Genomic DNA, 12,346 nt, shown 5'->3' with positions numbered 1-12,346 from the left:
TTCCCCTTCTTCATTGGTCTTTCAAAATCACTTATATGAATGTTTCTAACATGTGCATCAACAATAAAGTTATGATCAAATATCAAAATAGGTAAATCATTTGCTAGACATACCTCTTCAAATATGTTGGGAGAGCACAATAGTTGTGTAACTTGAAAGATTATCTTTCGGATGGCTTCCCAATGCCTTGTAGTCCTCTTTTTCTTTAGTAAACTCGGTACATGCATTATTTGATTCAGCTTTTTCAATAACCGAAATATCTTCAACAACCGAATCACACATTTTTCTTTACTACTTCGCAAGGTTTCTTATTCTTGTCTAATTTCAGCCCATATCTTAGCCTGGCGAGCTTTCAACTTTTTTCCTTCCAATTTTAGCCCAACCCCCCCCCCCCCCCCACCCCCAATGTTTTGAGACACTTTTGATAATGAGTGTCCGAAACTTTGCAATTGTTTAGCGGGTGTACTGGATGATACAATATTAGTGAAGTCATCATTTGCACAACTCTAGCATTTACAACAGCAAAACCATGTTTCCGTCCGTCTTCTTTTAGTTCTTGGCGAATAGTGTTGCACAAATCCCAAGAGAATGTGAGATTGTTCTCAATAACCCGGTTTGGATAGGATTGCCATCAATGATTTAGACTCTTTCGACAAGGAGATGTTGTCGAAATTCTGTAATTGTGTAAGGACAACAAAAACTTCTGTAATTCTGTAATTTTGTAATTGTGCTTCTGTAGATTTTTTCACCTTTTCGCCTATGCATGCGAAGGTGCAGAGCCGAATTACAAGTATGTGCAATTGCGTATGGTGTCGAATAGTTAGTAGCTCGAAGCATAACATGTGATTGCGAGTTGCTGGACAAACAACTAGTAGTAGCATGACCAATTTCCCTATCCACTAGCACGTTTGGATTAACATATTATAAATTAGTTGCCGATGAATAAAAGGGTGGAACACTTTTCTATGAGACATTGAAAATTCTAACATTGTGTGTTTTGAATTTATTAGCTGAACTCATCATGTTGTTCACCATCATATGAATTTGCGGGGTTGCCGATGCATGAGGGTTGGGACACATATGTTGCATGTTGTTAAAATTATAAAAAGTTGAAGCATGGAGATTATTTTGCATCAACTCTTGCATGTAATTAGATGTATGATTGAAAAAACTAGGGCTATCCGATACATTATTTTCATGAAACAATTATCCCCAGCGGAGTCATCAAAAATGTGTTTGCATACGAACACATCATCATATACCTTTGGGAGTCGATCGTGATACACAAGACAAGTCGCCGGAGGAGCCTCCTCGGGAGCGATATACGCAAGACACGTTGGCGAGGTCTTTTGCGGACCCTAAACCCTACACGCCCGGGAGGGACCCTATCAGAGCACACGTCAGCTATGAGCTGCCCTAAGTCGACCTGATCACCCCTAGGGCCTCATGGATTGTTGCCCTCCAACACAAAAAATGAGTAATAAGAAGATAAACAAGATAGTAAGAAGAAGGACAAGGGAGAAGAACGAGAAAGAAAAAAGAACAATTAGGACCTTCAATGATGTCGAAAACTTTAATGCTGGTCACTTTTGAGCCCGTTTTAAGGTATAATCACTTACACCCAAGGTTGTTAACGACTTTACGATACAGTTTAACTTTTTTGATTCGACGATTTTGGTTCGTACAATCTACGTTTCTATGATACTGATAGTTAAGATTCTACTATGACCATCTCACGCCTTACCTCAGACATAAAATTAGCCTTACTATAAGCTGGAGTATATAACTGCAGGAGGACAGGGGGATGTATGAAGGTGGATCTTTATCCTAATCTATACGCAGGCGACGAGACATCCGTCTATCAGAGATGCTCTAATGTTTCGGTAGTGTAGTATACCACCCCTCTGAACCGGAGCCTCTTTCATCCTCCTTCCCATTCGCTTCCCTTCATCCTCCTTCCACCTCGCTTCCGCGCGACGCCACCACGCAGCATTTTCCGCTACTCCACAACCTCCTATAGTGAGCGGAAGGGACCAAGCAGCGAGAGCTGAAGGGATTTTGGGGATTGGCCTAGGGTTTTAGGGTGGCCGACGCGACGGCATGGCCTACCACCACCTCCTCGTCGTCTCGCCGCCGGCGCAGCCGCCGCCGCCGCCGCGGCGCCTCTCACTACTCTCCCGCTCGCCGCGGGGGGCCGTCACAGCCGCTGCCTCGCCCGACGCCGCCCGCTCCTCGTCGGTGGTGGCATCGTCGGCGGCCACGCGAAGGAGGGCCGTGCTCCTGGTCGGGATCTCCGTGCTCCCGCTCCTGCGCCTCCGTGACGCGGCGACCTCCGCAGCGCAGCCCTCAGCGGTCGATCTCGTCACTGGTGAGTAGGGCTCTGCTCAGCGTGGGGATGATCTATGAGATTCTTAGTTTGAAATCTGACGCGGATCTCCTAAAAAATACTGATGCAAATGTTTCTTGAACACATAACCCTGGAGGTTGGAACCTTCACGGATCCTTGGAGATTTTCTGAAACTTTAGTCCGAAGCCTGCAAATGGCTAGCTGGCTAGGCTAATCATCGCCCTGAGGAAGTCAAAAACTTGTATGCCAATGGCCACTCTGCATGTTCTAAACCATCCCTGTTACGAAATAGTTTGGCCAAATCACTCGGTGGTGATAGTGCTGACTTACACTCATGAGAGTGTTTTTCTTATGTTCAGTTTTGTTAAATGTTATTTGTGCAACATTGAATGCGGTATGCTGCTTCCACAATAAAATGTATGCTCTGCTATCCATTTCATGTCAAATACTCCCTCCGTCCAGAATTATTTTAGTTCTGTGACAAGTAATTCTGGACGGAGGGAGTAGTAGTTTTGGAAAATGCCAATTGAATTGGCATGAACTAAGCATTTCTGCATCAGAAAGAGCATTTGTCCTTGTTCTAACTAGCTGATACCCGCGCGGCGTGCCTTCGTTAGTAGGACCGTGTGTTGTTTTCCGTATAATTTGTGAATTTTTACATGTTTATTTATCTTTTGTTTGATTCATCCTTTTCTTTGTTTCTATTGATATGTTGTTTACTTCCTTTTTTAGGGGGGATTTTGTTTACTAGTTGTATGAATTGTGGGAAATAGTATTGTATCAAGTTTATTGCTTTCTCCAAATTACACTGTCCAGAGAGAAGAGAAAAACAAAATCACACCCACCTGAATGATACCTATGCTCAGCAGTGATTCGAGGCAGAGCATCCAAAAGTCAAAGCGACAAAAATGTAGACATCAACAAGGGGTAAAATAAGACTTGCAGATCCAGTAAATATTAATTCCAAATGTATTGATGTTCAGCCTATCCAAGCAAAGTCATGATGCTCATATGCGTGTGTAGTGCACAATACATGTTTCAGAATGGAAGGATTTCCCTGTCTAGCCAGTGAACACCGAGGACTTAACCCAACATTTACACTATTTGTTATGGCATCAATGGCAGGCAAAATCTCACTACAGCAACAGAAAGAAATTAGATTTGGTGAGGTCTTAATAGAAGTGGTTATGCATTTTAAACAGAGAGGAACTGTTATTACGACATGAAGGTCTAAATCTGTATACCTGACATGGATAGTTAGGACTTCTTTTTATTGCAAGCACAACCACAATAGCAAGCTCCTTATCCTGCAATCTCATAACATTTACTGTGACACAAAAAAGGTTCAAAGTTGCAATAGAAGGCCAAAAGGAAACATCGAAATAGGAAGCCTCACAAAATATAATGTATAAGGTAATGTGTACTGCTTGCATTAGCTATGTGCCTGTGGCATTCCTGTAGATGTAATAGGTGTAGTTATTACATTGCAAAATGGTCAAATTATCAAAATAATTATTTGAACCTATACACAGCAAAATAAGTGGTGAATATGTTAATCCACTTGTACACATTAGTAGCTAGTGTATGACACAAGACCAAGCTGATCCTACTTCAGTAGCTAGTGTATGATACAAAGTCAACCATGGTACTACAAAGCTAAACCTACAGAAGCTTTTTAGCGATGCATAACCTGAATACTAATATCAACATTATGCTCACTTCATTAGCTGTAGCTTGATGTCTCAGGCTCATCTTCAGCGAAGATAATGTCCATATGTCAGTGTATACATCAATTTAATTATGAATACAGTTTGATTATCCATGGCCAATCTAAATTTATGCTGCAACCTAAATTTATGCAGCAAGCCTTTTGATTTTTACATCAAGAGTTCATTATACCGGAAGATCTGAACTCATATATGACAATTTCAAATTCATTACCCAGGGCCAATCTGGATTGTATGCGTTGCAAAACAACACCCCATGTCTTCAGACTACACATTACACCCGAACCTTCAATGAGTTCACATCAACTGACAATCAAATGCAAAAAAATTTGGAAGCAAAAATACATCATATGTAGCAATAGCAACAGGCAAATGTATAAAATTCTCACAGGATAGGAAAAAAAAGGGGAATGGCACCAGGGCAGGAGGAGTCGGGCTTCAGTACCAGCGTCGTTGCCGGCGGCATACTGGAAGACCCTGATCTGGGAAGCTACACGCAGCAGGACAACTGGAGTAGGAGCATCGTGCATACTGGGCTCTCTTAAAAACGAAGAAGGCCAGACCGGGGCAGAGAGGCGGCTAGAGGAGGGCGGAGGCCATCAGGGGCCGGCATGGGTAGGGATGGGTCGAGGCACCAAGGGAGGAGGCCTTGTGGAAGTCTGTATACGGCTACATCCACAGTTCAGGTGTTCTTGTGGAAAGGACGACGTTGCGGAGGAGCCGCGCAGGTCAGGGAGTGGGAACCGGAGGCCGCGGCCGGCCATCGAGCATAAGCAGAACCCCAGGCGCTCCTCTGGTAGGGCTACGGGTGCGGCGCCTGCGCCGGCCACGACGGAGGTCTGCTGACAGGCGCTGCCGTCTGTGGGGCCTCTCGCTCGCTTCCTTCTTTCTCTTCACTTTCGACCGACCGAGAGAGGGAGAGAGAGAGAGAGCTATCAGGAAGGGAGAGCCTGATCGAGAGATTCACGGCGCGAAAGAAAATTGAGAGGCAGTCGTCGGCATCACAGGACCACCTCTGCTCTTCCCCGTCTCTTTCTCTCCTCCACGACTTCTCCTTTTCCTCGTCTCCGGCTCGGGCCACTGCTTGCTGTCTCCCATACCGCCGTTCACCACCGATGTCGGCGCCTGGTACACAGCAGGGATGGGATGTTTGCCGTTGCCATCCATGTGGGCAAGAGCAGCGGAGTAGGCAGATGGGGAGGTGCGGTAGTGGCGGCTCGCCCCAGCCGTCAACATTGAGCAGGAGAAGAGGTCAGCCAACCCCACTTGAGGCATCCGTGCGCAGGATGCCATCCACAATGCTGCGGAGATGGACATGGGGGCGGAAGTGGGGTGGCGGTGGTTTAGCTGGGAAGAAGCGGGTGCCGCGGTTGGGGAGGAACGGGGCAATGGTGGAGCCATTTTATAAGCTCGTATAGCGGTGGGGCGGCGTGGATATGCCCGGAGTCTTCGAGAGAGAACCGGACACGTGAAGAGAATCGAGAGGAGGTTAGAAACCGACCAAAGTATCTGCATCAAGTGAAGCGGAGGACGTGTGTCCAAAGTCATGGTTGGCAGCAAGATGCACACACAGGTTGTACCCCTCCTGGTCCCCAGAATTACACGTGTCCTCTCTTAATTCAGCCAGAGGCCAAAAAAAAACTCCCAAAAACGGAGAAAAAAGGATTCATGCGGGTGATTGAGAATTACCTTATATGGGAATGGGTATGGGACATTTAATTAAGCAGGTTGATCTGTGCTTTCATGCATTCACTTATGGGACGGTGTATCTGTAAAGCTAGGGAGAAAAATAGCCTTATTAAGTCCTAGCTTGATGTGATGAGTGCACAAGACCAGGAGTTACTCAAGCCTCTGGGAATGTGTTATTACGTCCTGCGTTCTGGTGTGAGGTACATTGACTAAAAAAACAAAGGCATGCCTATTTGTGTTTTATTGATGATGCCACTTTTGAATTGATTAATGATATGATTGTTTCACATGTTTTAGTGTGGTCACGTCTCTTTGGGAGAGCATTTAATTTTTTCAAGGTTATAAAGTAGCATGGCATTGGCCATTTGAGAAGCAGAGCAACAAAAGCCAAGTTTGTCCATATGTACCCACTCTTTTTCACGCCAATATGATTTGCCCATTATTAGTCAGTTTCCTTATGTTATACTACCTGACCATGAGTTGATAAGCCTGATAAATTTATGGCATTGTTCTTACAGATAAAATGGACATTCAGATGTCTGAGGAAATGCAGCCTGAAGAAACTAGGGCTGGACCACCTCAGCCTGAGGTGAAAAGGCCATCTCCAGGGAATCCACTTGCTAGTCTTCTGAATACAATTGCAGTTATTGCTTCTGGGCTTCTGGCTGGGCTTCTTGGTACTACTCAACGTGAAAAGAAGGCCTTGCAGTCAGCCATCTCATCTGTATGCCATCTACAAACCTTTGGTCACCATCTCATCCGCATCGGCACCATCCTAATTTCAAATACACGTAAATAGAAAATGTTAACTAACCTGTTAGCTCTAATATCAGTACGCTACATACCCAATTGAATGCTTCTGCTGCTGCTGCAAAGTAGCGCAGTAGCACACATCACTTTAATGGAAAATTTGGTGTCTATCCTGCATTCATGGTATTCAGTTTCATTTAGCACTTGACATGTAAGTCCTGATGCATGCTTAAATGTCAGACATGACCTACAGTTAATCATCCTTTCTTAATTATTTTGCTCAGGATCTGTTGTCCGATAAATGTCTCAAATATATCTGTTGTACCTTTTTTGTGTGTGCCTGAATTTGATTCAGCATCTATGGTATGCATGCCTTGATAAGCTTCATCATCTTGAGACTCATTCCAGGTGGCCTTCTGTATTGTTTAAGGCTTTCAGTAATTGTTTAGAAATCCCAGCAAATGAAATATATACTATATGTTTACTTTGCTGATGTTCTATTCTTTGCCATGGGCCTTAATACTATGCACATACTACTTTCACAGGGATGTTTCTGAATGCATATTTTCCTGCCCCTTTGTCTTGGTTGTTAACATGACCTGGATATATTTGATAAACCAAGATGAGTTGCTTTAGATATACTAGAATGGCTTTCACAGTGCAGAGATTATGTGCCAAAAACTTTCTTGAAATTCTATGTCTACGTACATTGAATTCGTAAAGGACTATGAACTAACAAATCTGATGTTCTATTTCCCCAGATGGAGATCAAATTGGCTGAAGATGAGGCAGCGATGTCTTTGCTTAGAGAGAACTATGAGAAAAGGCTATTGGACGAACAAGTGGCACAGAAGAAACAAGCTAGGATGTTCCAGGACGAGGAAGCTTCTCTTCTTGATCGATTGGCCTCAACTAAGAGAACTGTAAAAAATTTAAATGAGGAAGTTATGAAGGAGAAGGAGCTAGTTGAACAGCTTAAACATGAAATACATGATCTTGAGATTAGCATTGCACAAGCAGAGGAAGACAAACATGCGTTTGAAGAAAATTTGAGGGACAAGTTGGAAACACTTGATATTTTACATGGCAAGGTAAATCTGCTTAGCCAAGATGTAAATGACAAGGAGGAAAACATTACAGAACTCAGTTCATCACTTTCAACCAAGGAAGGAGACTACCAGAGCCTGCACTTGATGTTTAATCAGACTAAAGAGAGCCTGGAACATGCAAATTCTAGAATGGAGCAACTGGAGAAGTATGTTTATGCAGCTAAAAATGATATAAAATCAAAGATATCCTCAATTGATTCATTGAATGAGGATGTCCAAACATTGTGCAGTGCAAAGAGTGATGCCGAGGAAAAAAAAAGCGAGTTAATGAAACAGTACACGGAATTGGAAACTGCTTCTAAGATGAGGGCCTCTCGCGATTCTGAACTATTGTCCAATAAAGATGGTCAGCTCAATCAACTCGAAGAACGACTTTCTACTGCATTAAGTGACTCTAGTGAAGACAGAAGTATAATTGCCGAGTTAAACAGTGAATTGGAAGCTAACAGAACAATGCTACTCAATGAAGTTGAGACCCGGAAAAAAATGTCGGATCTTGTTCAGTCCACTGAAGATGCACTTAAAGAATCCAGAAATGAGTTGTTCAAACTGTCCGAAGAGCTTAATGAAGTAAATATATCAAACCATGACTTGACAACCCAGATTTCAGAATTCACAAATGAGTCTAATGAAGTGAAACAGGCTCTGACTAAGAAAGTAGAAGAAGCGGAATCAGTTTCTAAAGCTCTTTCAGATGAATTGGCCTCAGTGAAGGAGATACATCAAAAGACACAAGAAGATCTTGAAGTCACCTCTAATCAATTGGTGTCTATTACAGAAGTGCATGATGAACTTAGTAAAGAATTGCTGGATACATATAAAAAGTTAGAGTCCACATCAGATGAGCTTGTTAGAGAACGAAGGATTAATGCTACTTTAAAGAGGGAGCTTGAGGCATTGGTGAAACAATCACAGGTGGAATCTGAAGCTAGAAGAGCTCTTCAAGCAGACTTGGATGAGGCCACTCTTTCACTAAATGAGGTGAATGAGAGTACATTATTTCTGTCTAATAAGCTTGATAGCACTGTTTCCAGGATTTCTGCTATTAAAGAAGAGAAAGAGGTTCTTTCAGCGGCTCTTTCGGAGCAAAAGAAAAGTACAGCCGAAGCTCAGAAAAATATGGTGAATGCTCAGCATCTTATTAAAAGGCTTGGGATGGAGAGAGAGAATAGTGAAATCAGGAGTACAAAGCTTGAAGAGGAATTGGCCACAGCAAAAGGTGAGATGTTATATCTGAGGAGGCAGATTACTGCAAGTGGGTCACAGAATACAGATGTTTTGGAAGCAAGCCCAACACCAAATTTCAACCAGTCTCCGGAAGATCATGTTCCAAATACCAGTAGTACTGATGCTGTACCTCCTCGTTCTGCTAAGAAGATTTATAGGAGAAGAAAAGACAGACCATCAACATGAGCATTACCAGAACATGTGATCTAGGACCATCTATCTTTCATTTGCTCTCATTTTAGCACTTTATGAGAAATGTTCTTATTTAACTTCCAACATTTGAAAGCTAGCATGTTAGACTACCCTATAGTAGCTCCAACTCTTTTTGTTGTAGCTCTAAAAGAAGACCCTTCTGGTTTCCATGATCCATATGCTAGATTGTGAGGGAATTGCAAATGTATGTTAATCTGTGTGCAGATGTGTTGTTGTTGTCTCGAGTGCTTCATGAATTATAATATGGTGACTCTTGCTATCTTCTTACTAAAACACTTCAAACCGCACATGCAATCTGCTTATCCATCATTACGTTAATTACATAGGCATGCTTCTATTCTGGTACTGTTTACTTGTCTGTCTCATGTTCTGCATTTTTATAATGAACCTACATTCTCCTGATTCATTTAACTCGAGCGCGAATTATGAGATGCCGGGAGGAAGTTTATTAATGCCTTGACATCTTGTCCTTTCACCTCCCATTCCTCCCAAACATATGGTGCTGCAAAAACTTGGTCTTGTGCTGCTTATATATGAAAACCATGCTGACTATTTTCAATTTTTCATGCTGGGTCTTAGCATACTGTCCTCTCTGTTTTATTGCATGCCCTATTGTTATATACTTAGTGATCTAAACGCTCTTATATTTCTTTACAGAGGGAGTATTTATCTGTATCTTGCCAGAATCTGGTCTTAAGATACCAGAATAGTTGGTGTCGATTATCCTTGACCGAATTAGGTATGTGTTTCTAAATTGTTAATGTCCCACTGTCCTTTTCCCTGATTACATGTTGTCATTTGTCAGGAATTTGCTACTTTGGTTCACAAGACTTCCTTTTGTATCTCTTCTTTGCCAACACTATAGTTAGGGGGGGGGGGGGGGGTCCCTACTGCATATTCACAAGCAGTGATAGGGGAGATTTACAGAAGGCCCTCTGCCCATCCCTGATTCCATGCGGCCATGGTGTCCTAATTATTGACAAATTGCATCTATAGTATTTTCACCAGAATGTTTAAATGTTGGACCACCATATATCTAACCATAGCTCTATGTTAGCATGTGCAACTATGGTTTGGGTTGAACACACCATGTTCAAGTGATTCTCATGTTCCTTTGTTATCAGGATGCCTTTAGGTTGCACCCACTTTTGCTGACTTTATTGCAGCTGTACTTCCCAGTTTGCTCTCTTTGAAATGTCCAAATCTTCCACAATGAGCATTGCGAGCACTACCCACTAGTTGCCATACAGACATATGGTACAAATAATATGCCCTTCCATATCGACAACGGTAGTCTGTCTGTGTGGAAGGAATGGAAGGATGCAGATCATTTGCTATCTTACCTGAGTTGTAACTAATGGTACCGCTCTCTGGATGTACACATGGGGCATATTGAAGCCGATGTCCAGGAGAGTGTGATCTGCGCGTGGACAGCGTGCGGCTGTGGCTGCACACATTTGGTGCTCGGCGCCAGATGTCCACGTGGGACGCGGATCGGCGGCTGGGCGCGGCAGTGGCTGGCACATGTTGGGCGCGGAGAATCGCAGGGCATGGCAGGCGTGACGTCTCTCGAGCGCAAGGTGTGCTGCAGGTGGAGGGCTCTGCTAGTTCTCTGCTCTACTGCTTGGCTCGAGCGGCTTTGATCTTGATCGGGTGCGAGTTGGGTCTCTGATCTGGTTGTTGTTCCTCGTGCTGCGGCGGTGGTGAAGATCACGGTTGTGGGCGACGGCTATGGCCAAGGGTCGGTGTAGTGGATCATCGGATCGTGCGGTCAGATCAGGGTCAGCCTTGGCAGGTGGGTTGGTTGGTGGGCGGTGGGCGGTGCCGGTGCGGGCGATAGCAGGTGGTCCGTACATCTTCAGGAGAGTTCCTCTTTTTGGTCTTAATCGGAACCGGCGATGATGGCGCTCATGAGTGCCGCAACCTTTCTTGCAAGCATCGTTGTGGAGGTGTACTCTTTTGGTTTTGGAGGGAAACCTTAGATCCACTGGATCGGGTGATGGTCACGTCTTTCTCCTCCTTGAGGCTTGTCCATGTGGTTTGTTGAGGCAGCGGTTTTAGGGTGCTGATTTCTGTTTTGCAATGATGATAATAATGTGGAGAGGTGCTTTGAAAAAAAAATGATGTGGAGAAGAGTTTGCCTTGCAGCTCAGGCTTCGGTAGTCGGTTCTGTCAGGCGTGTCCAAAGAGCTCTTTCATTTGCCCACCCCTAGCATTATGTCAAATGAGGCACAGCCTCAATCTTAAAGGAAATTTTAGCCTTCCATAGACGCGTAAAGATCTATCTGGGCCCAACCTCATCAGCCATTGTTGCTATAACGAAAGGTAAAAGTAAACGTGGGCATATTGAACACAGTCACACAGCACAACATGCAGCGGATCAGTGGCCCATACAGGCGGATCCGGTGATGATGCCAAACCTATGTAAACAGTCCAAAACTTTAACTTTTGATCTTGTCCATCTCGGTGTCCTGGGGCTGGGGGTTGCTCAAGTGCCCACTGCTGTACGCATTTGTGGTGGGGGCTTCAGTTTGTTGGGCCACTTGCTTGGAACCACACAAAGCTATGATCACAATGCTGGGAATGGAAGCACATGCATAAACTTCTCGTCTTTTTTTTTTGATTTGACACCTGCATAAACATCTAGTCGGTTCGCGCGAGTGGCATACGAAAGTTGGACGCCTAACACACCGACCTGGATAACTACCACCATGCATCTGCTTGTACGCATGCACCCCAACAATGGCCTGGCTTAACCACTTGGTTTGGCCCCATTTTTCAGCGCGTTTGCTAATGGTTGATCGTTTGAAAATGAGAAAATTGCTTCTATACCATCGACAACCTCTGCAATAGCTCATTTGCCATCCAACAAAGCTGCAGTGCTTATATACCAAACGCAAATGAATTCTATTGCCTATATACCACTAGCAGTTAGTTTAGTGTTTCCTCAATCTGGTAAGTGGCCAAAATGACCGTCCTGCCCTCAATGGCAAATAAGCAAACAACTCTAAAACATGTCCAGAAAAAAAAATGACAGCACTCCTTCTCTATTTTCAGCATTCCAGCAATAGAGTAATATACTCAAGAAAATTCACATCATTTAGAAGAGATTCAGGAAACACCATATTAAATCTCGCACAATCAGTAGCAAGTTCACATCGTCCAGAACCAAAATACCACAACCGAAATATCTTGTTCACACAAGCAAGTCTCTAAATAAAATAGCATACACATGAAGAGTTGCGATACAGATAATACGCGAGATTTTAAAGAATTTCACAGCT

The 12,346-nt window shown here is 43.7% G+C and overlaps 1 protein-coding gene across 1 annotated transcript; it reads left to right on the top strand.

Annotated features, from left to right (window-relative positions):
- Nucleotides 1–1,837: 1,837 nt before the first annotated feature.
- LOC125551692 (MAR-binding filament-like protein 1) lies at nucleotides 1,838–9,349 on the top strand. The gene is made up of 3 exons (XM_048714986.2): nucleotides 1,838–2,368; nucleotides 6,282–6,487; nucleotides 7,275–9,349. Exons 1-3 carry the CDS (start codon nucleotides 2,101–2,103, stop codon nucleotides 9,033–9,035), a joined length of 2,235 nt encoding a protein of 744 aa, XP_048570943.2. The 5' UTR covers nucleotides 1,838–2,100; the 3' UTR covers nucleotides 9,036–9,349.
- Nucleotides 9,350–12,346: the final 2,997 nt, after the last annotated feature.

The sequence above is a fragment of the Triticum urartu genome, chromosome 1A (genome assembly GCF_056163025.1).
Source record: "Triticum urartu cultivar PI428250 chromosome 1A, HENAU_Tu73, whole genome shotgun sequence".
Taxonomy (NCBI): domain Eukaryota; kingdom Viridiplantae; phylum Streptophyta; class Magnoliopsida; order Poales; family Poaceae; genus Triticum; species Triticum urartu.
Note: the sequence above shows the minus strand (reverse complement) of the source record. Positions and strands in the feature narration are given on the sequence as shown.